The sequence below is a fragment of the Trichechus manatus genome, unplaced genomic scaffold, assembly GCF_000243295.1.
Source record: "Trichechus manatus latirostris isolate Lorelei unplaced genomic scaffold, TriManLat1.0 scaffold00004, whole genome shotgun sequence".
In the NCBI taxonomy this organism is placed as follows: Eukaryota; Metazoa; Chordata; class Mammalia; order Sirenia; family Trichechidae; genus Trichechus; species Trichechus manatus.
In genome coordinates, this window is record NW_004443940.1 from 8,929,016 (window position 1) to 8,955,664 (window position 26,649).

Here is a 26,649-nt window from a genome sequence, read left to right on the forward strand (position 1 = left end):
CAGGTGCTCAGAGTAGGGGAATCCTCCTGAGCCTGGGGGCAGAACAGATGCTGGGAGAAGCACTGGGATTATCTGTGAGGCAAGTCCCTTGTCAAGAGATGCATGGATTCTCCAGGCGGTGTGCCACCAGAGTCTCTACACACCAAAGGGAGAGGCAGGATGACCGCAGTCTTGAGACCCTGCAGGCACCTATCCTTCATGCTGTGTCCTTGCCTGGCAGCCTGGGGGCAATCCTGGTATCATGTGAAAGCAAGTTTGTAAGTTTCCTGTTTAAATGAACCTCCTGGAGATGCTAACAGGGTCTCCCCATGCATCTGTAGAATTCACAGGTGTGTTCTGGCTAGGGCTGAGAGCAGCAACCTTCCCAAGCCTGCATCTAAAGGTTCTGGGAGATGTCTGGATGACTCAGTCCTGGGCCTAAAGAGAACCGAGCTCTTCATTCCTAGTCACCCTTCCTCCTGTCCTGGCTTCCTTGCAGATCCAGGCTTAGAGACATCTATTACTTTGTTTCTATTCTAAATATTAACTTCCCACAACACATGTACATAGTCACAGCTTTTTAGAGCTGAAAGGGAACTTGGAGGTATTCATCCTCTCATTTAACAGGTAAACTGGCCCAGAGTGGTGAACTACCCTGCCCAGCAAGAAAGGGAAGAACTACTTGTAGACCTCTTTCTTCTGATTCTCCTTCCTGGCCTCCCATGAGCGAAGAGGGCCTGGGCAGCCTGGTTTTAAAGCTCTGACCTATGCTTGGCAGCAGGGTCTGCTCTTTGATTTGGGCTTCTCAGGAAGGCCTCTGGGGAAGCAACTGGCCCTACTGCTCTGCTGGTGGTTCTCTGAAGTCAGAATGAGGGGTGCTTAGTAACCTTCCCCCCTCTACTGTGGGCCTTAGCTGTAATTCTAGGCCATAGGGAAAAAATCCTGTTATACTCTGATCCAGGCACTGAATTAAGTGCTTATTTGCACTAATTCATGCTTTTCAAAAGTTGTTCTCCATGTTATAAACACTGGTTCCATGTATGACAATAAATGGTCTGAGCCTTCATTCTTGAAAACAACCAGAGGGTGGGTGGAGGAAAACCCACTTAAGAAGGTGGCTGCCTTTCTTCTTAAGGCCACAAGGCCAGCCCTGGACTGAGGCTGAATGGAGGCTCACTGGACCCAAGAAGCCCATGTCTGCCAGAGTCTTGGGGTGCACTCGATGGGCGCCTGCATCAGATGCTCTCTCCACAAAGCACACCACAGGGCTCTCACCATGTCATGCTTTGTTTCCAAAGAAACATGCCACATTTCCAACAGCCCATTTTCCTTGACTGATGCTTTAGATGGCTGCTCCCACACCTCAGGGGAGACACTGCCCAGCTCCCTGCACATCTCAGATGGGAAAGAAATGACCCTCTGTGCTTGCTTCACTATGAATCAATCAAAAGTTATTTATTTTCTAAAAGTATTAAAACACGTACAAAAATGGACTCACTCTAAGCTAGAATTAAGAGGTAATCATTGTAACAAAACAGTTGGGTGGGCAAGGCCACTGTGGAGAAAGCACTGCTTCCAAACCATGAATGACTTTAATCAGGGCTCTGCCCCAGACTCTTTAGAACGTTATTTCTAAATTACACATGGACATAAGTTTTATTAAATGCAGAGTCATAAAAGTAAGGCTTGTGATTCTCCAGGTTTATAATATATACTTCCAGGGGTCTGAGGAAAATAATCTTATGTCAGTCCCAGGGAACTTTTCTCCCCAAGAGTTCATTGGTCACTTTCTGTGGAGGAAAAGGAAGGAAGGAAGTTAGATACTCTTTCATCAGAGGCAGACAGCCACATCCCCACAAAACATGTCGCTGAAGAAACCAGCATATCTCTATCTAAATCCTGTTTATCTTCCTCAGCTACAGAAATTATGGCAATTATACAAAAAATACTTCCAGAAATGTTTAGGAAAGATGACTGATAATCAATATCTATTACTTCTACAAACATAGATAATCTATAACCGACAGGTTAGTCAGTCCATCGGTTCGCAACTACACAAGCCAACAAGATGCTGGTCTTGTGATGCTGACACACCAGATGGGCCGTGCAATGCCTGGCGCTCCCCACCTGGGGAAGCCCGGCCTCCAGAAGCTGGTTCTCCAATCTCACACCAGTCTGGTACCAACTGGTCTTTCAGTTTCTGACTTTCAGAGTCTTCCAGGGTACAGTGAGAGAGTTAGGAAGAACACAAGAATATTGCTGATTTGGAAGGATATGGCCCTGCTGGCAAAGCAGGCAGTCTGGTGTCTCGGTGAACTGGCAGCAACATCCAGGGCCCGTGAGGTTCTAGAACTTGCGGCACCACTGACTTCACTGTGGCCATGAGCAGGCCTCTGACCCTCCAAACTGCCAACTCTTATGCCACACTCAGACATTTTCCAGTTTACTCTGAAAGTTCTAGAGATATATGATGACCTACCCAAAAGGGGCATAAAACCACCAGTTGGGAGTCTAGAATGAAAATCCTACAATTTTGGTAGACTTGGACATTTCCACCATGACATCTAAGTGTGAAGGTTGTTTTCATTCCAAATGTATGCATGGAAGGAGCCTTATACAAATAAGGCTGAGGGGTCTGAGAAAAAGCATAGCTCTTAAGGCAGCGGGGTTAAACCTGATTTGAAATCTGATCACAGGTGCCATTATCTTCTAAATTTCAGCAGAGGTAAAAAGCATTACAAGCTTAAGTTCACTCCAGAAACTCATTCAATTCTGAATGAGTGCTCAGACAGGTCAGATACATTTCTCTCCATTTCTCTTTCAGCTGGGAAACCTGATAAAGCACAGTCTAGATGGAGGATCAACTGACCTTTTTATATAGCTGGGCTCGCAGCCGGTATGACTTATATTCTGATCTCCTCTTCTCTTCTTCTTTCCTTTTCTGAACTTCTGGAAGTTGCTCATACATCCTAAGAAATCGCACCAGGGGAAAGACAGAAAGCGTGAGGCTATGGGGTTCAGAGCACGGCACTATTGATAAAGATGTCTTTTTGTCACACCTTGCCAACTCTACCACTCAACAGACAAGCCTAGACCCATGTTGTGGGCCCAGTTTCGTGTTAGACACTGGGGTACAAAGATCTCTGGCCCAGGGTGCTCACGCTCTAGAAGGGGAGACAGATAAATGAAAACATAGTAAAATCCTGCTAACAGTGGTTACCGCTGGGAAAGGAGTGGAATAAAGGGGGCAGAGGTGAACTGCTTTTCATTCTATATACAAAAATGTATTGTCTCAATACAGATAATGAACATGTATTACTATTATATATTTAAACACAAGATAATATAATGGGGAAAAAGTACAATAATGGTCATCTGGACAAGATGCTGCACAGAGTTACAGGAGACGAAGCAACTGATTCTGACTGGGGAGGAGTCAGGGGTGACTTCACTGAGGAGACAAGGCTTGAGCTGGGTCCTGAAGAGTATTTGGAGCAGAGAGGGAACAGGAAGAGAAGGAAGAAAGGGCACCCAAGCAAGGGAAAAGTGAGTACTGGTAAGAATGGAGTCAAGGCTTCACAGACAGGCATGTAGGGAAACAGGTGGGAAGGAGAGGGGCAAGGGCAGGGTGGTCTCGGAGCCTTATTAAAGACCTGGGCCTGTCCTATCAGGGGTTGAGTGCCATGATTTTAAGTCAGGAGGGACATGATCAAATGTGCTTTTTATAAATACACTCTAATTGGAAATAATCTAAATTTCCAACAAAAGAACAGTTAGACTATGGAACATCTACATAATAAAATTACAGAGCACACAAACAATGTATTCAAAGAACTTTTAATGATATGGGAAAATGTTCTCAATAAAATGTTGAGTAAAATAAAGCAGGATACAATGTGTGTGTATACAGTGCAATCCACAAGTTGGAAAAAAAAAAGTGTGTTAATTCAAGTCTCTGCAACACTCCCACTCTTTCCAGAAACAGGACTAGTGCTAGTTACATTTAGATGGAAGGACTGCTTATTTTCTTTTCTCCTTTTCTCTATATTTTCCAAAGTGTTCAATAATCTGAAAACAAATCATTGGAAATGATGCAGAGGCTCTGTGGGAAACAGATCAGAGAAGGTAGAGATGGGAAGCAGGCAGAACAGCGGTCCTCTGGGAGTGGCCGACAGGCAAGCCACACTAAGGCAGTGAGGAGACTGGGTTCCAGAGGAATTAAGAAGGCGGATCTCTACGACTTCTAGCTGGCTGCCTGCACAGTGATGGATAAGACATGGGTGGAGGGGACAGCTCCCCAACTTTCTAGCTGAGTGAGTGGGTGCCCAAGAAAATGTGGGAGTGGAGAATGGGTAGTTCCATTGTAGACACACTGGAGATGATTACTAGTTAAAAACACAGAAGTGGAGGCCAGGAAGAGAGACCAAAGAGGAACAAACATATACTTTTAAGTCACTGTTGGAAATAGGGTAAGAGAGTCCATGGGGAAAGAAGAGCCACTTCATGGAGAACATGTAATGTGAAGAGAAAATCTGCTTGGACAAGGAAAGGTTGTATTCTAGGGCTGGAAAGCTGGGAATCAGGCTAACCTGAGTAGCCAGAAATTACATTTTGGAAATGACTCCTTGAAAGCAACTATTCCATATTACTGCAATTAACCGTCTGCTTGTGGTCTGGAGTCAATCACCTGTCATCCCTGTACTTAGTGTCTGGAACATACTCAAATGTATGTATTAGTAAGTTAATGAAGTAACTTTTCTTGAAGAACACACTAGAAAAAATATTTCCAGATAAAAAAGGCAGTTCTCTCTTTTTCCAATCCTTTCTTTTCACCTATAAATATCTTTGGCAGAGGTAGGTGATGCAAAAAGATGATGAGTAACAAGGAGCTTCAGTGACACAAATCCTCTCTGAGGTATACTCGCAGGAGTCCTGGATGGGGAGCCCAAGGACCGGCTTCTTGCCCTGCTCTGGCCCCAACTTGCTGGGTGACTCCCCCTCTCTGGGCTGCAGTGTCCTAAAAATTAGGGGTAGACTAGATGATCTCTAAGATCCCATTCAACTTTAGCTGAGTCTCAGATGGAAAGGAATTGTTCCCTTGAAGAGGAAGTATGCCAGAAATAAAACTGAATAAAGGCACTCTAATGAAAATGTTATCACCTTAAAACCCAAGTCCTTCCCCAGAAGACAGATACTTAATCCATTCCTATAAGTATAACCAAACCCAAACCCGCTGCTGTTGAGTTGATTCCGACTCATGGTGACCCCATATATTACAGAGTAGAACTGCTCCACAAAGTCTTGGCCGTAATCTTTATGGAAGCTTACTGTCAGGCTTTTCTTCCATGGTGCCACTGGGTTGGTTCAAACTGCCAAACTGTAGGTTAGTAGAGAGCGCAAACTGTTTGCATTACCCAGGGAACTCCCAAAAAGTATATTTATACTTTAAAGCATTTACATGTTATAGAATGTCTCTGCCTGTCTTCCTGCTGGCAAGCTTCACAGTCCCTTCCAGCCAGAAATCCTCTTGTAGAGGAGACAGTGTAATTAGCTGTCATACAACTACATTTTCTAACAAGGTTAGGATAAAGCAGTGGTTCTCAAATTTTCTGGACGCAGGACTCCTTTACACTCCCCAAAATTGAGGACCCAAATGCGAATTTTATCTATTGGTATTTACCATATTAGAAATTAAAACTAAAAAAAAAATCTATTTCTTAATTCATTTAAAAATAATAATAATAAGCCAACATCAGCCTATTGTTATGAAAAATAAGTACATTTTCCAAAACAAAAAAAAAAATTAGTAAGAAGAGTGGTATTGTTTTACATTTTTACAAATCTCTTTAATGTCTGGTTTAATAGAAGACAGCTGGATTCTTGTACCTGCTTCTGTATATGTATTTGTTGTTGTTAGGTACCATCAAGTTGGTTCAGACTCATAGCAACCCCATCTACAACAGACACATACTCAAGGGTTGAGATTCAATAAAGTTAATTTGCTTCATCAAGGATTTTCTTAGGTTTTTTTTTTTAAACTGCTAGTACAGGGCTGAGAAGAATACAATGCCTACTAGACGAGTACAGTTTGGTGCCACTGTCTAAGGCACCAGCAGCAACCCTGTCCTCTCCCTCCCCACTGCTCTTGTATCATCAGTGCAAATGTCAACACAGGAAAAAGCCAAATAACGTCCTAGTATTATTTTGAAATTAGTTTTGACCTTCCATATCCCCTGAAAGGGTCTCAGCGACCTCCAGAGGTCCATGGGCCACACTTTGAGAACCCCTGGATTAAAGCATCCCTTTGAATTACCTATAAGGAAAGGGTTTACTAAATGGAGAATAAAAACAAGATTTCAAGAGGGATACTTAAATTACTTAAGATAAATTGTTTTCAAGGAACTTTACTTCAGAAGCACTATGGTGATTATAAAGCTGTTCTTATTAAAGCAAGTCTTCAATGAACTCCTAAAAGGTAACTCTTTATATTAGTTATTCCATGGCATTCTCGTGATCAATATAGGCATACTTCTAACTAATTAACTGGTTCACTAATTAAACAATACGCAGTGAATGCATGCAACGGCAGAAAATTCCAACAGCATACAATTGTCAAAAATTAAGTCTTTCTCCTACTTCTGTACTCCAGCCACTTTTTCCCAAAGGCAACCACTATTATCAGGTTTTGTTTTTTTGTTTTTTTTTTGTATCTTTCCAGAGATATTTTACACATATGTATACATACACATGCTCAAACACACATGCCTTCCCCTGCCACCCTTTTTTTTTAGAGAGCACAAATGAATGGCAGCAGTATACACGCATTTCTGAAACTTGATTTTTTGGTAAAGCTTAACTTAATGTGTTTTTATTTCTTACTGTATTGGATAAATTCCTAGAAATGGGGTTGCTAAGACAAAGGGGATGGCCCCAAGTAAATATTTAATTTTATTTTAAATTAAATTTCTAATTAAGATGAAGCTGCCTAATGCATACAAACTAGTGGTGATTTTTTCACATGAGTCATTTATACCATGATTTGCTATCTGTTTTTCTTTTCCTTTTTAGTGCCATAATGTGAAACTACTTTCACAACTAATTCTCTCATGTTTTAACTTGAGCAAAATGCCTTTATTCTGGGCACTGATGGGGCAAACCAGAGCCCCTGACCATTTGGTGGCCTGATTTATACTTTTATAATTACTCTTGTTCTTTTGGCCTTACCGTTTAGACCTCTGAATCATTTCCTTCTTTCCAATAGTTCTGCTCTTCTGGGCAGCCAGGAAGCCTGGGCAAGGGAAGAAGAGATTTTAAGTGGGTAGTAACTTAATAAGGAAGGGTTTTATGCTGCAGAGCTGTGAGAGGGAGCTGCTAGGACTTTGTGCCTCAACCCTGAGCTGGCAGTACTGGGTGGTGAGCAATGGCCAAGGCCAGAACAGACAGACTATGGTGTCTGTGACAGCAGCCTAAGGCCCCTGAAGCCACAATGCTCTGTGGAATAGACCAGACTGAACTGCAAAACCAATCAGTATACAGGTAATGTTGCCATGTAAGCATTAGGTAGTACTTCATAGTTTTCACATATTATTTTATTGAGATCTTATACAGAGTGTTAAGGGCACAGACTCAGAAGCCAGCCCATCTAGGTTCAAATCCCAGATCTTTCACTTATTAGGAATGTAATCCTGGGGGAGGTGCTTAATCTCGCTGTCTCAGTTTTCTCATCTGTAAATCAGGGATATTAATAGTACCCACCTTGGAGAGGTGTTGTGAGTATTAAATGAGAACAGTGTTTGGGCGAGACCTAAGAGCTACACCAGTGCTTGCTGTCATCATCTATGCCACCCTGTAAGGTAGACAAGCTGAGAATTGACCCCATCTTTACAGAAAAAAAATTACACTTTTGGAACCGACTTGCTTACAGACACAGAGGGGGTCTATAAAAAAGCCCTTCTCACTGCACCTTCCTGTTTTTAGGATGTGTGACAGGGCTTACTCTGATCTCAAAAGCGCTGAGAGCTAAGCTGGGCAGGCTCCGCTGCCTAAGGAGATTTGAGTTTCAGCAAGCAAAAGTCACCTTCTGTGTCCTTAAAGTGGCTACTTAGCAGTGCTGCATAGCACAGGAGCAGATCTTGCCTTCTCTACTCCAGTCATAGGAAAGTGAGCAGTAGGGTGTACCTGGCCTGGGTGGTGGGCACATGCGATCCTGGCAGCCCTGACAGTCTCTCCCGGTGTTGAACAGCGCATCCCGCTCACTCTGCAACACATTCTGCAGCTTCCTCTCCTGGACTATTAACTTCAGGCGCTTTATCCGCTCCCCAGAACGAGAGATGAAGTCAGGTCTGTGAAACTGAAGTGATTCCTAAGGAGGAGAAAAAGCCCCAATCTTACACTAATGTTCTCCAAGTGCCTGGAAAAACAGCACCCGTGCCCAACAGGTTGGAAAGCCTGTTTCTAAATATCTAGAGCTAAAGAAAATGCTAACAACTCTTTGTGGGAAGAGCTTCAGCAGAGAAATCAAAGGCATCAAAGACATGCCTTTGGAATAGGGCAAGAACTAAGATCACGGCAATTACAACTCTCCCAAATGTGGATGGGACAGAGCTCAGCCCATTGTGCTATCTTAAATTTCCTTTCAACAAAAACCTCATTAAACAACATTTTCTTTAGCCCCGAAGAGGCATCTAAACAGGGGACTTGTTGCTCTTTTTTTAAAAAAATAATATTTTATTGTATTTAATGTCAAAGTTTACACAGTAAACTAGGTTCCCATTTAACAATTTCTACACAAATTATTCAGTGATATTGGTTACATTTTTCACAATGTATCATCATTCTCATTTATTCCGTTCTGACTATACCATTTCCAGTACTCTAGTTTCTTCTCATTTTTGCTTTTGAGTCATTTTTGACCATTTGTTCTCCTATAGATGATTTTTGAAAGGAGTGCATTACTCACAGGTAATATTCTTTATTTTTTGAGCCAATCTGTTGTTTAGCTAAAAGATGACCTCAAGGACAATTTCGGTTTAAGGTTTAAAGAGTACCTCAGGGAGATAGCCTTGGGGATTCCTCTTGTCTCAACCAGTCCAGTATGTCTGGACTTTTTAAGAATTTGAGTTCGGTTCTACATTTTTCTCCCGTTCTATCAGGATCCATCTATTGTGGCCCTTATTGGAACAGCTGGTAGTGGTAGCCAGGTACCATCTAGTTCTTCTGGCTTCAGGGTAGATGAGGCCATGGTTTGTATGGACTATTAGTCTGGTAGACTACTTTCTTCTCTGAGTCTTTGGTTTCCTTCTTTCTCTTTTGTTCTGGACGAGTAGAGACCAATATTTGTATCTTAGATGGCTGCTCGCAAGCTTTTAAGACCCCAGACATTACTTACCACATTGGGATGTAGAACATAGGTTTTATGAATTATATTATGCCAATGAACTGAGTTGCTCCATGAGACTATCGTCCTAAGCCTTAAAACCCAAAAAAACAATTTCACAAGGTGTTTGATTATGTCTAAGAAATACCCCTAACCATGAGGGACCTGGTGCCTTTTAACCCAGTGTTTAAGCAGGAATAGGAGTTATGTAAATAGAGAAGCAAATACAAAGCTAACACAAACATAAGGCCTGCAGAGCACTCTGTGTGAGGGTATCTACGGATTTGACGAGCAGCGTCACAACACCCTCCCCTTTACCGCCTTGTCCCTGATATTGGGGTTGATGTACTCTTTACAATGGTTAATAGTAAGGCAGTCTTGATTAATGATGAGAAATTAAGCTCTTATGTGGTGAAAACAGATGAACTGCAGAGGAGCTAGAAATGAGGGTCACATGATTGGCCTTCAGAATGCAAAGTCACAGATTTAGCTTCTTTGCATCTTGCCCTTTCCTCCCCTTAAACATATGGCTAGAATGAAAATGTCACTGTACCTGTAGGCTTGCTCTCACAAATGGCTTCAGCGGGTGCACGCATTCACCTCTGCAAGGGTCTGCTAGGCACCCTCGACAGTCCATCCGCTGTGCTTGCCAGTTCTTTTCCCGCAGTGGCTCCCTCCAGGGTTTGGCATTTGTTATTGGTTCAAACCAGGAGATGCCAGGGCCGTAAGATTTGAGCAGATTTTCCTTCTTAGGTCCAGACTTCAAATTTTCGACAGGAACAAACCACGAAATTCCTATAGGAAAGATTTTTAAGAAAGGAAAAAAAAAGATTTTTCATTTTCCATTGGCCACAGAGCTATCAGGGGCATGTATATAATACAAGCTCTCAGGGGAGTCAGCAGCCAGAGGTCACCAGGACGCCCTTGACTGCAGGTGTGACTCTGTAACTGCACTGCTAGATACTCTGAGAATTTGCCAAGGTGCTGGCTGTGGTGGGGTCTACATAGAATCATTTAGAAACAAAGAATCTTAGCATATTAAGAAACTTGAAATTCACTAGTTTTTCTGTGACAAAACCTGAATTAGAAACTGACCTTCACAGCAATTTGGCTTGTTCTTCCTTAACTTTTTATCCAAGGGATAACTGGCAAGGAACCTTTTCTCTTCATGTTTTTCTTCTGACAGAGAAGAACTCACATCACTGTCCTCTTCTAATCTAGCTTCGCTCGAACTTGGAGTTGGAAAAGTCACCCCAACATCTCGGGTGTGTTTTCTGGCACCATTCACAATCTCCAAGTTACCTGAAGGGAAAGATCACATAAGTCTCTGGGAACAGCCTCGAGGCTTAGCTGGCAAGTTTATTACAGTCAGTATGTGACTGAAACCTTTTTAATGCTTCAGAAATATAGGTTACTGCCTCTGTGTGTGTGTGTGTGTGTGTGTGTGTGTTTGGGTTTGGAGAGAGGGGGAGAGAGTGATAGAGAAGGGAAGGAGGGCAACAGTGTATTGGTGATTCTCAATACTGGCTGCACCTTACCATCACATGGAGAGTTTTTGAAAAATACTGATGTCCAGCTCCCACCTGTACAGATTCTGATTTAATTAGTTTGGGGTGTGGTTCAGATGTTTTTTAAAAATTTGCTTTAAAGAACCCAGGCGATTCTCATGTACAGCCAAGGTTCTGAACCACTAGTCTGATAATCACATAGAAAGTGACCCATGTATTTTCCCAGTATGAGTTGAGCAGTTGTTCTGAGATTTGCAGGCTATCTATCAGATTAATCAGCATAGGAACACCAATGGGATAATTTTTTTTTTTTTAAAGCAAAACAATAAACATTTTACATGTTGACCCAAAGAGGGAGAACTACCTTAAGTGGTTTTTTTTTTTTTTTTTTTTTTTTTGTAAATAAAAAAGCGTTTTTTAGTGGTTAGTAACAAATGGCAATTTGGCAAATTGCTAGTTCTCTCTTCTGAGACGTGAGAGCATAGCATTGTATACAAAATGGAAATCAATGAACTAGAAGGATAAATCCAGGCGTTGCCTGGTAGCTTCCTGCACAAATCCTGCACCATCATCACCTGGCAGGAAGCACACCTGCAGCAGAATATCTCATTTCAATCCAATATTCCTAATACCTGAGAAGGTGAAAACCAGCTTGGACTGTAAAAATCGCCCTTGCCATGCATCAGGCTGGGAGGAAGGCACAGATAAAGCCAGCTACAAAGTTAATAGGAAACAATATTTCTCCCACAGCAGACTGCAACTGTAAAATGTCGTAACAGCCCCCTTCTTGAGTGACTACTGTTTCCTTACTCACTGAGAAACACTGTTCTCTAAAATAATACACTATCAGAAACTTTGCTATTTGAAATTGTATCAATAAGAATGTAACATCCTACTCTTTCATTGAGGACCTAAGCCACTTTAAGACAGAGAAGTAGCCTCCATTTACAACCCTGTTCAGAGCTCAGATAAGGGGCTTCTAGATGCAACATGGAACCCTGGTGGTGCAGTGGTTAAGAGCTCAGCTGCTAACCAAAAGGTCAGTGGTTTGAATCTACCAGCTGCGCCTTGGAAACTCTATAAGGCAATTCTACTCTGTACTATAGGGTAGCTATGAGTCGGAATTGACTTGACGGCAACGGGTTTTGGTTTTGGTTTAGATGCAACATTCCACATTTATCTTAACTTTATTGATTCCGAAGAAACAGGACCATGGGTCTACTACACAGTTCAGACCTGATGTTGACTTTACTTTGCTCTGAGCCTATCAAAGCACTGCTTCATTTAAATTTCACCCAGTTCCACCCTTCTCCAAGATCCTATACTGACTCTATCTTTTCCTTTGTTTAGCAAGACATCCCAGATCCTCTGGTGTGTGGTCTCCCTTATTGCAACGAATCAATAAACTTGACTTTGTCAGACTACAGGTTTGTCCTTCGTGGTCTTAGGCTGACTGAGCTAGGACACACTTCTTATTAGTATCACATGTCCAGTAGCAAAAGGCATGTCCATGCCTCTAACCTCTTCCAAAACTTGACTTATCAACAAATAATAGGTAGTCAGCAACCACACAAAAGGTACTCAGCAAAGTAGATGAGGTGAGAAGGAAGCAGACCACCATACAGTTTTTATTTCTAAGTCAGCTTAGCTATTAGACGGACAGAACTAATACAGATTTGTGTCAGGAAAGACAACTTTCAGTGCGGTCAGTGAGACAGAGGCATAATATGCTGACCATGCTATCTAATTTTAATCTGGATTCTAGACTAACAGCTAAGTTTTTTGAGAAAAACATGCTTTCCCTCAGTGGTCAAAACCAGGGTGTGAAACCATATGCCCTGAGGGGTCTTAACCAAGTGACCATCTGCACCCCTCAAAATACCCATACTCTGGAAGAGTGCTGTTGCCAGCAAGGTATTTTTTTCTTTTTGCAAGACAAAGAAACTACACATAAGCATCTCGTGACCACGATCTACGCATCCTGCGAAACGGTCTGTAACCGCTAATTTTACTACTAATAATCAGTAACCAATCAGAGTGTGATTATTACAATATTCATTGATTTTCCTGTAACTGCCCTCCCTATGGGTTGGTTCCTCTTTTTACCCCATAAGAACACTTGTGTAACGAAACTGCCCCAGGACTACATGGCTCCATTTTCAATAGGTTACATAGTTCCTCAACTGCAACTGTTTTAAACTCTTAATAAACCTCTCTGTTTTAACTGGAAACAGTGTTCCAAGTTTTTCTCTACAATAGATTCAATGGGTACAGAGACTTTAAAAGTTTGCACCCCCAAATGAGAAAGGCAGTTAATACTTACGGTCCTACTGGCAGTCACCCAGGTAAGGGATAGGTTGAAAGACACAAAGATAAGACTTGAGGGGGAAAAAAATCAAGGGTGAAGTTTATTTATTTATTTTTGTTTTATAAAACCAAAAGGTATAGAAAGGCATAAAGTGAAAAGTCCCCTTTCCAATCTTGTTCTCCGTTCACTCAGTTCACAACCCCATATGATTCCAGATAATTTTTTCTATGTATTCAAGCAATTCTCTTCCTTCCTATTTTTTAAATACACGTAGTAGCATGTTGTACACTGTTTTGTCTCTTGCCTTTCTCTTCTTAATTATATATCATGGGAATCTTTCCATATTAGTACAGAGAGAGCTTCTTCATGCTATGTAGGATTTCCTTACATCGTTGTACAATGATGTACTTAACCGTTCAATGACTGATGGACATGTAAGTTGATTTCAATCTTCTGGTATGACAAACAATACTGCAATGATTAACTCTGTGTAACTGTCATTTTACAAAGACTCACATATACAACTATAGGCTAAATTCCATATATGCACAGTATATCTACAAACTAAATTAAAAAAGTGAAAATGCTGGGTCAAAGTAATTAAGAGATATTGCCAAACTGAGGGGTTGTACCATTTATGAGTTTATAATAATGTATGAGAGTGCCCACTTCCCTATACTCTTGCCCACACATCTGCTAGGAAACTTGGATTTTTGCCGATCTGATAGGTGAAAATGGCATTTGGGTACAATTTTAGTTTTCATGTCCTTTATTATGAGTGAGATTGAGTATCTTCTTATATGTTTAAGAACTTATTTTTGTATTTCAGTGGGGAAGTTTAAACTCAAGTCACTTACCTGCTTGGACACCCTTGTTTAACATCTGTACATTTTGCTTGCCGCAAAGGATTGGGCTTGAGCTCCAGAAACTACTAGCAGAAGACGAAACAGAGTCAGAAGAAATCATCTGGTCTTCCATCTGGAAAAACAAGAGAGACCTTGTTATCTTTACCTGCAAACAACAGCACAGTTACTCATAGGATAAGAAAACCTTCAAGTCCCTAAAGCCCTTTCTAATCCAATTCAAATAGCTGAAATGAAGTCGTGAGGATGCTTGCGACCATGTGACCATGCTGCTGCAGAGCCTGTGATAGGGAGGAGAATGCTGCTGTTCCTGCATAAAGGACTGAGCTCTTTCAAGAAGGTAAAACAAAAAAGCTGGGTATGCTTCCACTGCCTAGAAAACTCTGATGAGGATGCTAGGCACAGATTAGCTAAGTGGGTCCTCAAAGTGAAATTCCAACTTGATATCTGCATATAATCTTGATGGGCGATAAACAGGGCTGGGGATAGCTAAAGAAACTGATTAGCTGAAGAAAGTACTCTCTGGTAAAATCAGACTTACATAAGGGCAAAGATCAAAGGGCTCACAACCCCATGAGAAGTCCTGAATGAGTGGCATATTGAAAAAAAAAATCATCAAAGAGCCCAAAAGGCCTAGTTAGCTATATGGTCATTGCTCATAGAACAATGATGGGCAAGTCCACACATGGAAGCTGACAGTGTAATGTTGGTGGATTAGAAAAAGATTATCAGAATATAGTAGAACAAATACAGCATAAAACTGTATCTCTTCAACTTGCCCGATCATAAAAATCTTCTGGGGTGCCATACCAGAGAATAATGAATTGGAATCTCTAGGGAGGGGCCTGGGCATCTGTATTTTGAATAAATGCCAAGTGATTTTCTATTCAAGCAAGTTTGGTAGAGGTGAACTGAAGCCCAAGTTAGGTGAGGAAACAGAGTATCTGCTCCCCTTAATTGTTATTAGCTGCTGAGTCAGCCCCACATACAATGGAACAAAACGCTGCCCAGTCGTGTACCATCCCCATGATCAGTTGTAGATCCAACCGTTGTGATCCAAGGGGTTTTCATTGGCTGATTTTTGGAAGCAGATCATCAGGCCTTTCTTCTTAGCCTTAGTCTGAAACCTGTATAGCATCATAGCAACACGCAAGATTCCACTGAAAAGACAGGAGGTGGCTGCGCATGAGGCGCGCTGGCCAGGAACTGAACTCGGGCCTCCAGCATGGAAGGCAAGAATTCTACCACTGAATCATCACTGCCCACTTCCTCTTAAAATAGGTAAGCTATATTCCAGGATCCTCAAGAAAAGTGTAACAGAATCTTGGGGAAAAGAAGCTATGTTAGATATCTGGAGACAGGAAATGTTCTGATTTTCTGAAAGGTAGGTAAGGTAAATACTGCAAACTGGTGGGTTTCATATTGACGGCCTGTACAATTCCAGAATGGATCACCGATCTGTTAATTTGCAAGCATTTGGAGGTCAAAGAGAAAACCAGCAAATTCTAGCCAGGGCTTACTAAGGGAGGACAGGCCCTGCCAGGTTAGCCTTGTTTTTCCTCGACTGGCAGATCAAAAGAATGTGAAGTAGAGTACATCTAAATTTGAACAAAATGACAAAGCTTCTCATGGCATCTTTGAGGGTGAGATGGAGTTATACGGGTTGAATAATAAGTTGGTAGAACTATAACTGGTTGAACCAACCTTACTTACCCAAATATTATTGTCAACACAGAGAGGGGCCTCTACTGAGTGGTACATCTTGCATTCACCAACAAATACTTACGAAGCACCTACTGTGTGCCAGGCACTGGGTTTGCATCTGGCTAGTCCTGCTCAACATTTTATATCAATGTCTTGGAGATATGCAAGGCAGGATAATTTACATACAATGCACATCTAGGGAGGGCCTAAATGGCTGTCAGGATCCCAAATAATAACAGGAATAATAGGCCAAATCAAACAAGAGGATGGTTAGATGGGATAATTGTAAAGCTCTGGGCATTAGGCGGGAGGAAGCGCAGCAACTCTGACGCAGGAGAAAAAGTTCTGGGTCTGGAGTCCAGACTCATATTAAGACCCGGGTTCGATTCCCTTTGTAGCTGTCTCTACTGGAGCAAGCCACAACCTTCTGTGCAATTTTCCCCATCTAGAAAAGGAAACAATATCTGCATTTCTAAAATTATAGAAGTGTTAGGAAGAACAAATGATTTAGAGTGCAAACTGTAAAACCTTAATATAAAACTATGAAACTATTATGATGTTAAATAAACATAAAGTGTATAAGCACAAAAACGGCAATGGGGAAGATGTAACTGAACAGCAATGTAGAAAAAAAAAAAAAAGCCTCATTACAGCTTCTCTTCAGCCATAAAAAGAGAGGGAGAAGGCACTTTGGGTGTTGAAACGGAATGACTTTCAAGAGAGATTGTTAAGTCCAAAAAGCAAAATACGCTACCATTTTTACAAAAATGGTTGGAAAACATAAGTATTTGTTTTTTTTTAATGCATAAAATGTCTCTGAAACAAAAGAATGTAGATTGGAAAGGAAAAAGTAAAGCTGTTCTTATTTGCAGACACTATGATCCTGTTTGTAGAAAATACTAAGGAATCCATAAAAAAGTACTAAACTTAATAAACAAGTTTAGCAAGCTAATAGGATATAAGATCAATATACAAAAATCAATCGTATTTCTATATTCTAGCATTGAGCAATCTGAAAATGTAATTAAGAAAACAATTCCATCCACAATAGCATAAAAAAGAATAAAGTACTTAGTAATAAATTTAACAATAGAAGTGCAAGGCTTGTACACTGAAAACTACAAAACATTTTTGGGAGAAACTAAGGATCTAAATAAGCGGAGAAATATTCCACATACATGGATTGGAGGACTCAACATTGTTGAGATGGCAATTCTCCCCAAACTAACCTGCAGATTCCATGCAATCCTATCAAAATCCCAGTAAACTTTTTTGAAGAAATCTACAAGCTGATCTCAAATTTACATGAGATCCATAATAGCCAAAAATTATTGAAAAAGATGAACAAAGATGGAAGGCTTACATTTCCAGGTTTCAAAACTGACTATAAAGCTATAGTAATCAAGACAGTGTGATACTGGCATCAGGCTAGATACATAGATCAGTAGAACAGAAATAAATCTTTACATTTATGGTCAACTGACTTTTAACAAAGATGCCAAGGTCAGTGCAATTAATTACTTTTGTGTGTGGCCTTTCTAGCCATGGTCTTGTAACTTCCATCCAGGTGATTGTGTGATAGGGTAACTGTGGCCTACCAAGGGGATTTGTCAGTTTTGCCTTAAAAGACAGCCAATTCCAGAGCAGAGAAGAGGAGCCCACCACCAAGAAAGGAGGAACCCAGCAGCAAAGACCAGGCACCAGGAGATGGCATGGTGGGCTTCTTGGCCCACAGAAAGAGAAAGCTGAGCGCCTTTGGGCAGAGACTGAGGGCCAGGGAGAGGCGTGCCTGCGAGCACAGCTGGGAGAGGCTATCCTGATGGAAGAACTGTATCTTGAGTGTTCCTGAGCCTGAATTGTAACTGTTACTTCCCTAATAAACCCCATAATTGTGAGTATGGTCTTTGAGTTCTGTGTGGCCACTGCAATGAATTATCAAACCCAGTAGAGTAGCAGAGTGTTGTGTGAGGGATGGTTGATGTCAGAATTAGTAAAGATGGCAGAGAGAGCAGGCTTGTCTGGCTCTGCCTCATGGGAATCAGCCTTGCACTGTTGATCTTGGTTCTCCTTCCCCCTCGTGGGGTTGAAGGAGGTCAGACACTGACCCCGTGCCGTTTTTCCACAAGGGGAAAGGTAAGTCTTTTTAACAAATGATACTGGGACAATTGGATGTCTACGTGCAACAAGATGAATTTAGACACCATACCATAAACAAAACTTGACTTAAAATGCGTTATAAACCTAAATACAAGAACTAAAAGTATAAAACTCTTAGAAGAAAGCATAGGAGAAGATCTTTGTGACTCTGGTTAGGCAAAGAATTCTTAGATATGATACCAAAAGCACAAACACATAAAAGAAAAACATTTTAAGCTGGACTTCATCAAAAGTAAAAAGTTTTGCACTTCAAAAGACACTCTTCAAAGAAAATGAAAAGCCACAGACTGGGAGAAAATATCTGCAAATCATACACACCCAGAAAATAAAAAGAACTCTTACAACTCATTAAGAAGACAACACAGTGGTATCACTAGGGTTGGTGTCACCTAGTGCAGTAACTCATGGTGTCACCACCCCCTCCATGGACCTCCTCCCATACCAGACCATACAGAATCTTTAGTAATGTTTTTTGTACTAATGTTACTTATAAATCATAATTCCCATACATCACTCCATCTTTTCCTTTAACTACTTCATTCTCAAAAAAGTTATTGATATAGGTTGACAAATACTAACTATCACAATATTGTAGCTAAAACACCAGAAAATTTGACAAAATCAGTGAATAAAAACACCAGGAGCAATGAAAACAACAGCACATGCTTGTAGCATATGCAGATGAAACCACGTGATTCGAAGCATCACTGTAATTAGGTAATAAAAACAGCTCTTACTGGAGAGCATTAGAAGGTTCAAAAAGTAAACGAGCATGGAGTTTTAGCTTTGTAGGTTTAGTGATACACGTGAGCTGGTATTATGAAAAATGTTTTTTGTTATTATAACTAACTATAGGGATAATAAATTTCTGCTGAAACACTGCACAAAAAATTTATAGACAGTCATTTTGGTGCCACCCCTTCTGACAGTGTCAGCTGGTGCAGTCCACACCCCTTGCACCCCCCTAGTGACAACCCAATTTAAAAACGGGCAAAAGACACAAATAGACATTTCTCCAAAGAAGATATGAGTGGCAACAAGCACACGAAAAGATGCTCAACATCATCCGTCATTAGGGAAATGCATATCAAAACCCTAATGAGATACCACTTCACATCCACTAAGATGGCTATAATCAAAAAGACAAAAAATATCAAGTGTTGACAAGAACGTGGAGAAACACGTAAAATGGTATAACCACTTTGGAAAACACTTTGGCAGTTTCTTAAAAAGTTAAACATAAACTTACCAAATGATCCAGCAATTCTACTCCTAGGTACATACCCAAGAGAAATGAAAACAAATGTCCACAGGAAGATTTTTACACGAATGTTCATAGCAGCATTATTCATATTATCCAAAAAGTAAAACAGTCCACATGCCCACGAACTGGTAAATGGATAAACAAAATGTGGTATATCCATACAATGGAGTATTATTCAGCAATTAAAAAAGAAGGAATGAAAAAAAAAAAAAAAACTACTGATAAACATACATGGATGAACCTTGAAAACATTATGCTAAGCAAAAAAAATCCAGATGCGAAAGACTACATATAATTCTATTTATAGGCAATGTCTAGAAAAGGCAGAAAACAGATTAGTGGTTGCCTGGAGCTGGGAACATGGATTGATTGCAAAAAGGTATAAGGGATCTTTTCGGGGTGACAGAAATGTTCCAAAACTGGATTATGAAGATTACCCAACTCTAAATTTACTAAAAATTGTACACTTAAAATGGATGTATTTTATGGTATGTATATTATACTTCAATAAAGCTGTTAAAAAGACTCTCTGTAAGGACACACAAGAAACTGGTGACACTGACTGCCTCTGGAAAGGAGAACTGGATGCCCAGGGGACAGGAGTGTGAGGGACACTCTTTATCAAATGCTCTTTTATACATTTTGAATTTTGTACCTTGTGATTGTATTACCAGTTTAAAAAATGAGAACAAAACAAAACAATATACAGAAAGGATGTAGTAAAGATTTAATGGCTCTGGTGAAGTCACTAAGAATAAAAAATGTTAGGCCATAGGAATATCTATCCATAAACGAAGGTGATAAATCTGCTTTGCCAATGTGCTCGTCACCACCTGAAATACAACAGGGAGAGTTCAAATGGACATGCTTAAAATGTAATAGACCCAAGAAAGCTGCCAAATTAGGAAAGGGGAGAGTGGAAACCATGATCTGGGAGAAATGGTTCAAGGAGTGAAGACCTGAGAGAAAACCCTCCAGGGTAATGACCTGTGAGGTGGAAGATTAAACCTATTTTCTGTGCCTTCAGAAAGCAGAACTAAGAACAGGGATAGGAATCCTAATGTAGGCAAATTTTGGATTTTTATAATTTAAAAACTTTGATAACTGGTGATGCAGACAAATGGAACCAGCTGCCCTATCAGCAGTGAATGAGTGGTGCAGCTTTGAAGCAGAGGCAGCTGAGTGTTGATGTGATGGGAGACAGTATCACCAAAACATCTCCTATGGTCCCTTCCAATCTTGAGAGTCTGAGAACCTCCTGCACTTTCAAAGTACACAGCCAACCGTGATGTGCACCATTAGAAGTGAAAGAACACAAGCTTACATCTGATTAGATGGGGGAGCCTGGTGTGTTTCCATTTCTAGTTTAAATCCCTCTTCCTGATTAAGTAATTCCTGCCCAAAGAAGTATTTAAAAAAAGAAAACTGTCCAAGAATAAAAATTCACTCTCAACAAAATGTGTTTATTTAATCCTCTAGAATGGCTAAATTAAGTGATGAAGAGGATGTGGAGAAATTAGAACCCACATACTTTGCTGGTGGGAATGCAACATGGTGTAGTCACTTTGGAAAACAGTCTGGCAGTTCCTCAAATAGTTAAACGTAAGAGTTATGATGTGAGTTACCATGTGATCCAGTAATTCCATCCCTAGGAACATACCCGAGAGAAAAACTTATTTTCACACAAAAACTTATATATGAATAATTACAGCAGCTTTGTTCACAATAGCCAAAAAAGTGTACACAACTCGAATGTCCATTATCTGATGAATGGTAAATAAAATGTGGCACAATGGGGTATTATTTGGCAAAAAAGGAATGAAGTACTAACATATGCTATAATATGGATAAACCTTGAAAATATTGTTAAGTGAAAGGAGCCAGTCACAAAAGATCACGTATCATAGGATTCGCAAAAAACCAAACCTGTTGCTATCGAGTTGATTCCAACTCATAGAGATCCTATAGGACAGAGCAGAACTGCCCCATAAGGTTTCCAAGGATCAGCTGGTGGGTTTGAACTGTTGACCTTTTGGAAATGTCCACAATCGGCAAATCATAGTGACAGAAAGTAGACTACTGGTTGCACGCAGGCTGGCTCACGGGCAGGAGTTTGCAGGGGAAGTGTGGAGTGGCTGCTATTGTGTATATAGTTTCTATTTGTTTTAAAATTAGATTAATGGTTACACAATTCTGTGACTATACTAAAAACCACGGAACTGTACACTTTAAATGGCTGAATTTTATGGTGTGTGAAATATCTCAATAAAACTTTTAAAAATGTGTTTATTCATGTACAAAAACTGAAATAAATGTGGGTTATGAAGCCTTATTTGGAGAAAAAAAAGCTTATCACGCTCTACGGTTCTGCATTTCCTATCTTAGTGAATACAGTGATACAAGAACAATGGAAGGTGGCCAGCGGTGTCACTTTCATATAATAAAGAACAGACAATCCCAGAGAATGTGCTTCCTAACAAAAACACAGGCTCTGGACACTGTAGGTGTGACGTGACAGTACACTCATGCTAGAGGCAAGTCATGCAATCCTATCATGCAATGCTGGCTTCAACAGATTCATAGCAATAATTAGAATGCACAGACCTGAACTGGCGTCTGGCATTTTGTTTTGAAGACCCACCGTGGATTAGAACATTTTTCTTTGCTGAATTAATTTATAGTTGCTGTTGGTAAACCACAAAAGTCTACTTTTCTCAGTCCCCTGAGTCTTGGGCATCTCCTCCAATGATCTCCTCTGGTGTTAACCCTCAAGGGATGTGGATTAGCCCACTCAGTTCTCTGCACCAGGGCTAAAACATAAAGACTGATGTGACTGTAAGTCAACTGACACTGTTCAAGCTCTCTGCTGCACAGTCTGAGAAGGAGATACATGCTGGCTGGCTGTTTCTGTTTTTAATTTCTATTATTATGAGAGTAAAGTCATGTGCTGATGCCTTATTTGACAACACTGGGAAAAGGAAGTAAATGTCACCATTTCAGAGATGTGCCAGGCTTTTTGTAGGCCTAGTGGCACAGTGGCTAAGTACTCAGCTACTAACCAAAAGGTCAGCGGTTTGAACCCACCAGCCGCTCCTCAAGACAAAGGTGTGGCAGTCTGCTCCTGTACAGATTTACAGCCTTGGAAACCCTGTCCTATACAGGTGCTATGAGTTGAAACTGACTCAATGGCAGTGGGTCTGGTTTTTGGTTTACTTTAACTACAATCTAGGTGAGACTCATTTCCATATTTATTGATCAAAGACACCATTAAATAGGTCCAAAAATAAAAGTGTTTCAAGTAGAAAATTACTTTTTTGGTGAATACTGAGCTTAGGAAAACATACTGAACATAGGAAAAGGGTCATATTTTCTTACATAGCCCTACGTGGATATATTCACACAGGAAGATTGTTACTGCTGAGCTTCTGCCAGCCAGATGCCTGCTGGGAGATACTTTTCCTTCAGAGTAATGGGTTTACACTAATTCATTTACAACCACTTAAATTTAGGACCAGACATACATACTGATAACCAGAGTCAAAATTAGATAATCTACAGCACCAAAAGACAATCCTGTGAAAAGTTCTCAGACATATGCAGATGAAACTGGCAATTGTAGTTTCAACAATAAAATTTACTAACCAATAAGGAATGACACAATCAGAAAGTGTCTGTCCAAAAAAGAACATTTTGACATATAATCCCCAGAAACAAGACAAAAGCTTACAAGAGCAGGAATTCTGGTGTTAACTATTATTCACCTTTAGAAAATCAGAACCGGTGATCTATTTCTGCAAGTACGGTACATTAAATACCATAAAGTCCTCCCCAGAAGACTAAAAATGCACTGTGTCTGCGTAATAGATTCTCTGAAAAGTCTTCTGGTATATCAATGAATAGAGATTGCAGAGATGGAACAATTCTGGGTGATGCCAAAATTTGAACTATGGTCTTGAGAGTGGATGGCTAAAATGCAGTTGAGGCACAGGTCATTAGACCTGAGGTCAAGAAACTCTAATAGCACGATAGTAAAGTTTTCCAGAAAATGGCAGGGCTTGGGGTAGAGAGAAAAACAAAATAAACCATGAGCTACAGTCCTCAATTAAAATATGGGAAAACCCAGATGGCTGAACAATGATCATGAAATTCTTGTAGAGGGTGATAGAACCAGATGACATGAGTCCCAAAGATTTTTCTATCAGGTTTGAAAAATTACGGTCAGGAAGTGGTCGTCTCTTTTTCTTTTTTTCCTCTGCATTCTCTTAGAAATCTTTCTTCTTGGCTTTCATATCTACGAGGATTATGATCACTTTTACACGGATGACTTTAAAATCTTTATTCCAGTAACAATTACTTATGAGGTCCAGATATACCCATGCTTATTATTATATATTTTCACTTGGATGTCTTGATCTAACTTCATGTTTATTAAATAAAACTTTCTTCATATTTTGGTCAGAATTGTTCTCTCCTCAGATCTCTCCATTTCAACAATTATTTCAGTTATTTTAAAGGAACCAAGCCGGATCATTACCAAGCCTTACTGCTTTTAAACAAAACGTAGATTTTTCTAATAAATTTATGAATATTAAAAAATCTGTTAGCTAACTATTTGGAAATAAAATTATACCTGATCATACATAAAATAAGTTTAAATCCATTGCCCCCACCTCCCAAAAAAAAGTATTAAAAGAAAAACAAGAGAATATATTTTATAATCTTAAGGTTGAGAATACCTTTTTTAGCATGAAACAAATTGACTATATAAAAATTAAGCAACATAATTAACACTTAAAAATTAATAGAAAAAGCCTCCAGAGAAAAAGAGACAAAGGATATGAAAAGGCAATTCCTAAAATAAGAAATGTAAGTAGCATTCCCTGAAACCTAATATTAAAAATATGAAATTTAACACTAAACTTTTCTACACATCAGGTTACCAAATATTTAAAAGACTGATAATACCCAGAGTTGGCAAGGGAATGAAGAAACACATACTCAAACTTTGTTAGTGGGAACATAAATTTGTGCAACTTCTCTGGAGGGCACGTGTTTAGGGGCAGAGGGGACTGTACATTTGTTGAAGTCTTCGAATTTCTGTTAGGGATCTATTAGGTTTTAAAACTTCTTGGTCAATTTCCAACATTTCTATTTTCCTTGGAAATCATCCAGCTAATCTAGATTTTAAAATACACTAGCCTAAAATTTAGTAGCCTAAAGTTTCACTTGTCTCATATGCATGCAAAAGCTGGATAATGAATAAGGAAGACTGAAGAAGAATTGACGCCTTTGAATTATGGTGTTGGCGAAGAATATTGAATATTTTCATGGACTGCCAGAAGAATGAACAATCTGTCTTGGAAGAAGTACAATCAGAATGCTCCTTAGAAGCAAGGATGGTGAGACTTCGTCTTACATACTTTGGACATGTTATCAGGAGGGACCAGTCCCTGGAGAAGGACACCATGCTTGGTAGAGTCAATGAAAAAGAGGAAAACCCTTAACAAGATGGACTGACACAGTGGCTGCAACAATAGGCTCAAGCATAACAATTGTGAGGATGGCACAGGACCGGGCAGTTTCGTTCAGAAGCAACTTGAAGAAGGCACCTAACAAAGTTGCACACCAAGCTTTTTTTTTTTTTTTTTTTTTTTAAAGAAAATCGCCTCATGTCTATGATTATACCCTTTCACATCACTAATGGCGAGATCCTTTTTTTCTTGTAATAATCGGAGATTGGTCTACTGTTCTTTATCTTGGAGATACTGATCAATTTTGGGGATTGATTTATTAATTTATAAATTTTCCATCTTTATTAATTACTTATTTTCTTTCCTTATTTTGTTAGTCTTTTTTGAGACTAGAATGTTTAATTCAGTTATCTTCCAAATGATCTTGTTTGACAAAAATATATAAAGCTATATATTTTCCTCTATAGATTTAGCTACATCTCATAAGTTTTGACATGTGCTTTTACTGTCTTTAAACGAATTAAAAAAAAAAAAGTTCTATAATTTTGAATTCTTCTATAGCCCAGAAGTTACTTAGAATGGTGCTGTTAATTTTTGTATGTTAAATTAAAAATATCATAGTTGTTAAGTTTCGATTTCACTGTATTCTGGTTAGAGAACATGGGCTTAAAAAATTTGTACTTTTAGGACTTTATCAATCTTCTGCCTAATGTACAATTAATTTTTGTAAACATTCCGTGGGCATTTGGAACTGGATACGCTGTCTTCTGAGAATGAAGTTTTATATAGATACTTTAAATCAAGTTTGTTAACAATGTTACTGAACTCTTTCATATTTTTTTCTTGACTATGTTAAATGTCAAAATCTGAGAAAAGTATATTAAAGCATCCACTCTTACTGTACTTTGGCTGCATGTGCATTATAATTACATTTGGATGAATGAAAAAACAAATACATTCTGGTTGAAAGCATGGCAGTAATTTTGGAAGTCTCTAAAAGACTCTTCTCCCTTGGAAATTATGAAGTGGGCATAGGGTAGATGCTCAAGACAAGTAGCATCTAATTTTTAAAAAGTTCTACCTTCTCTTGGTATAGAAGAGAATATATCTAATATTGTATATTTAATCTTCTGGTAAAACTAAAAACTACTGGTAGAGAAGTACAGATACAGGAATTTTCATGCATTGCAGGTAGGAAGGTAGATTGGACAGCAATTAGGTACTACTTCAGGAAATTAAGTATACATATAGCCTAAGATCCAGCAATTCTACTTCTGCATATATACATCGAAGATAATAAGCCACAGGTCCATTAGAGGATATGGACCAGGATGTGCACTGCAGTGTTATCTGTGGTGCTAGGGCATTGACAACAACCTGGGTGTCCATCACAGGGAAAGTGTATAGGTAAACTGTGGTAATATGCATTCTATGGAGTTTTATGCAGTGATGAGAAACCTAGATTATACAGCAATGCAGATGGATCTTAAAAATACTATGCCTTCTATCTGCCTGGATAACAGAGAAAGAAGGAGAGTCAGGAATAGGAGGAGGATGTGGAATGTGTGGCTAATTGCCTCCATGTACAACTGCCTCCTTTGCCATCAGACCAGAAGAACTTGGATGGTGCCTGGCTACCATTACTGAACATTCTGACGAAAGATTCCACAGAAGACTCTTGATCAAAAGGAGAAAATGCAGAACAGAATTTCAAATTCTCATGGCTCCAGGAATTCCGGAGCCATGAAGGTTGGATGAACCCCTGAAACTATTGCCCTGAGATAAACTGTGAGCCAAAACTATCCCCTGAAGTCTTCTTAAAACCAAACAGTGGTTTAGCTTAACTAGTTAAAAAAAAAAAAAAAAAGCCTACCTTGAGCATTATGCTCTTTTAAGAACTATCTATATGGGATCAAACTGATAAAAGCAACTCAAAAGATTAGATAGGAAACTTAGGGGACAATGAAATTCTATTAAAGGAGGAAGAACAATTTGGAAAAGGAGGGTGAGAATGGTTAC

General features: G+C 39.8%; 1 protein-coding gene across 4 annotated transcripts in view; it reads right to left on the reverse strand.

Moving 5' to 3' along the window:
• Window positions 1-1,349: 1,349 nt before the first annotated feature.
• ALMS1 (ALMS1 centrosome and basal body associated protein) overlaps window positions 1,350-26,649 on the reverse strand; it is a 210,439-nt gene continuing 185,139 nt past the window's right edge. For all 4 annotated transcript variants that reach the window (XM_023732665.1, XM_023732673.1, XM_023732658.1 and 1 more), the window contains 7 exons: window positions 14,029-14,149; window positions 10,451-10,657; window positions 9,909-10,150; window positions 8,158-8,341; window positions 7,204-7,267; window positions 2,849-2,948; window positions 1,350-1,769 (listed from right to left, as the gene is read on the reverse strand). In XM_023732665.1, coding sequence (XP_023588433.1) covers window positions 1,725-1,769; window positions 2,849-2,948; window positions 7,204-7,267; window positions 8,158-8,341; window positions 9,909-10,150; window positions 10,451-10,657; window positions 14,029-14,149 — 963 coding nt within the window. In that variant the 3' untranslated portion in view covers window positions 1,350-1,724. The remainder of the gene's footprint in view (window positions 1,770-2,848; window positions 2,949-7,203; window positions 7,268-8,157; window positions 8,342-9,908; window positions 10,151-10,450; window positions 10,658-14,028; window positions 14,150-26,649) is intronic.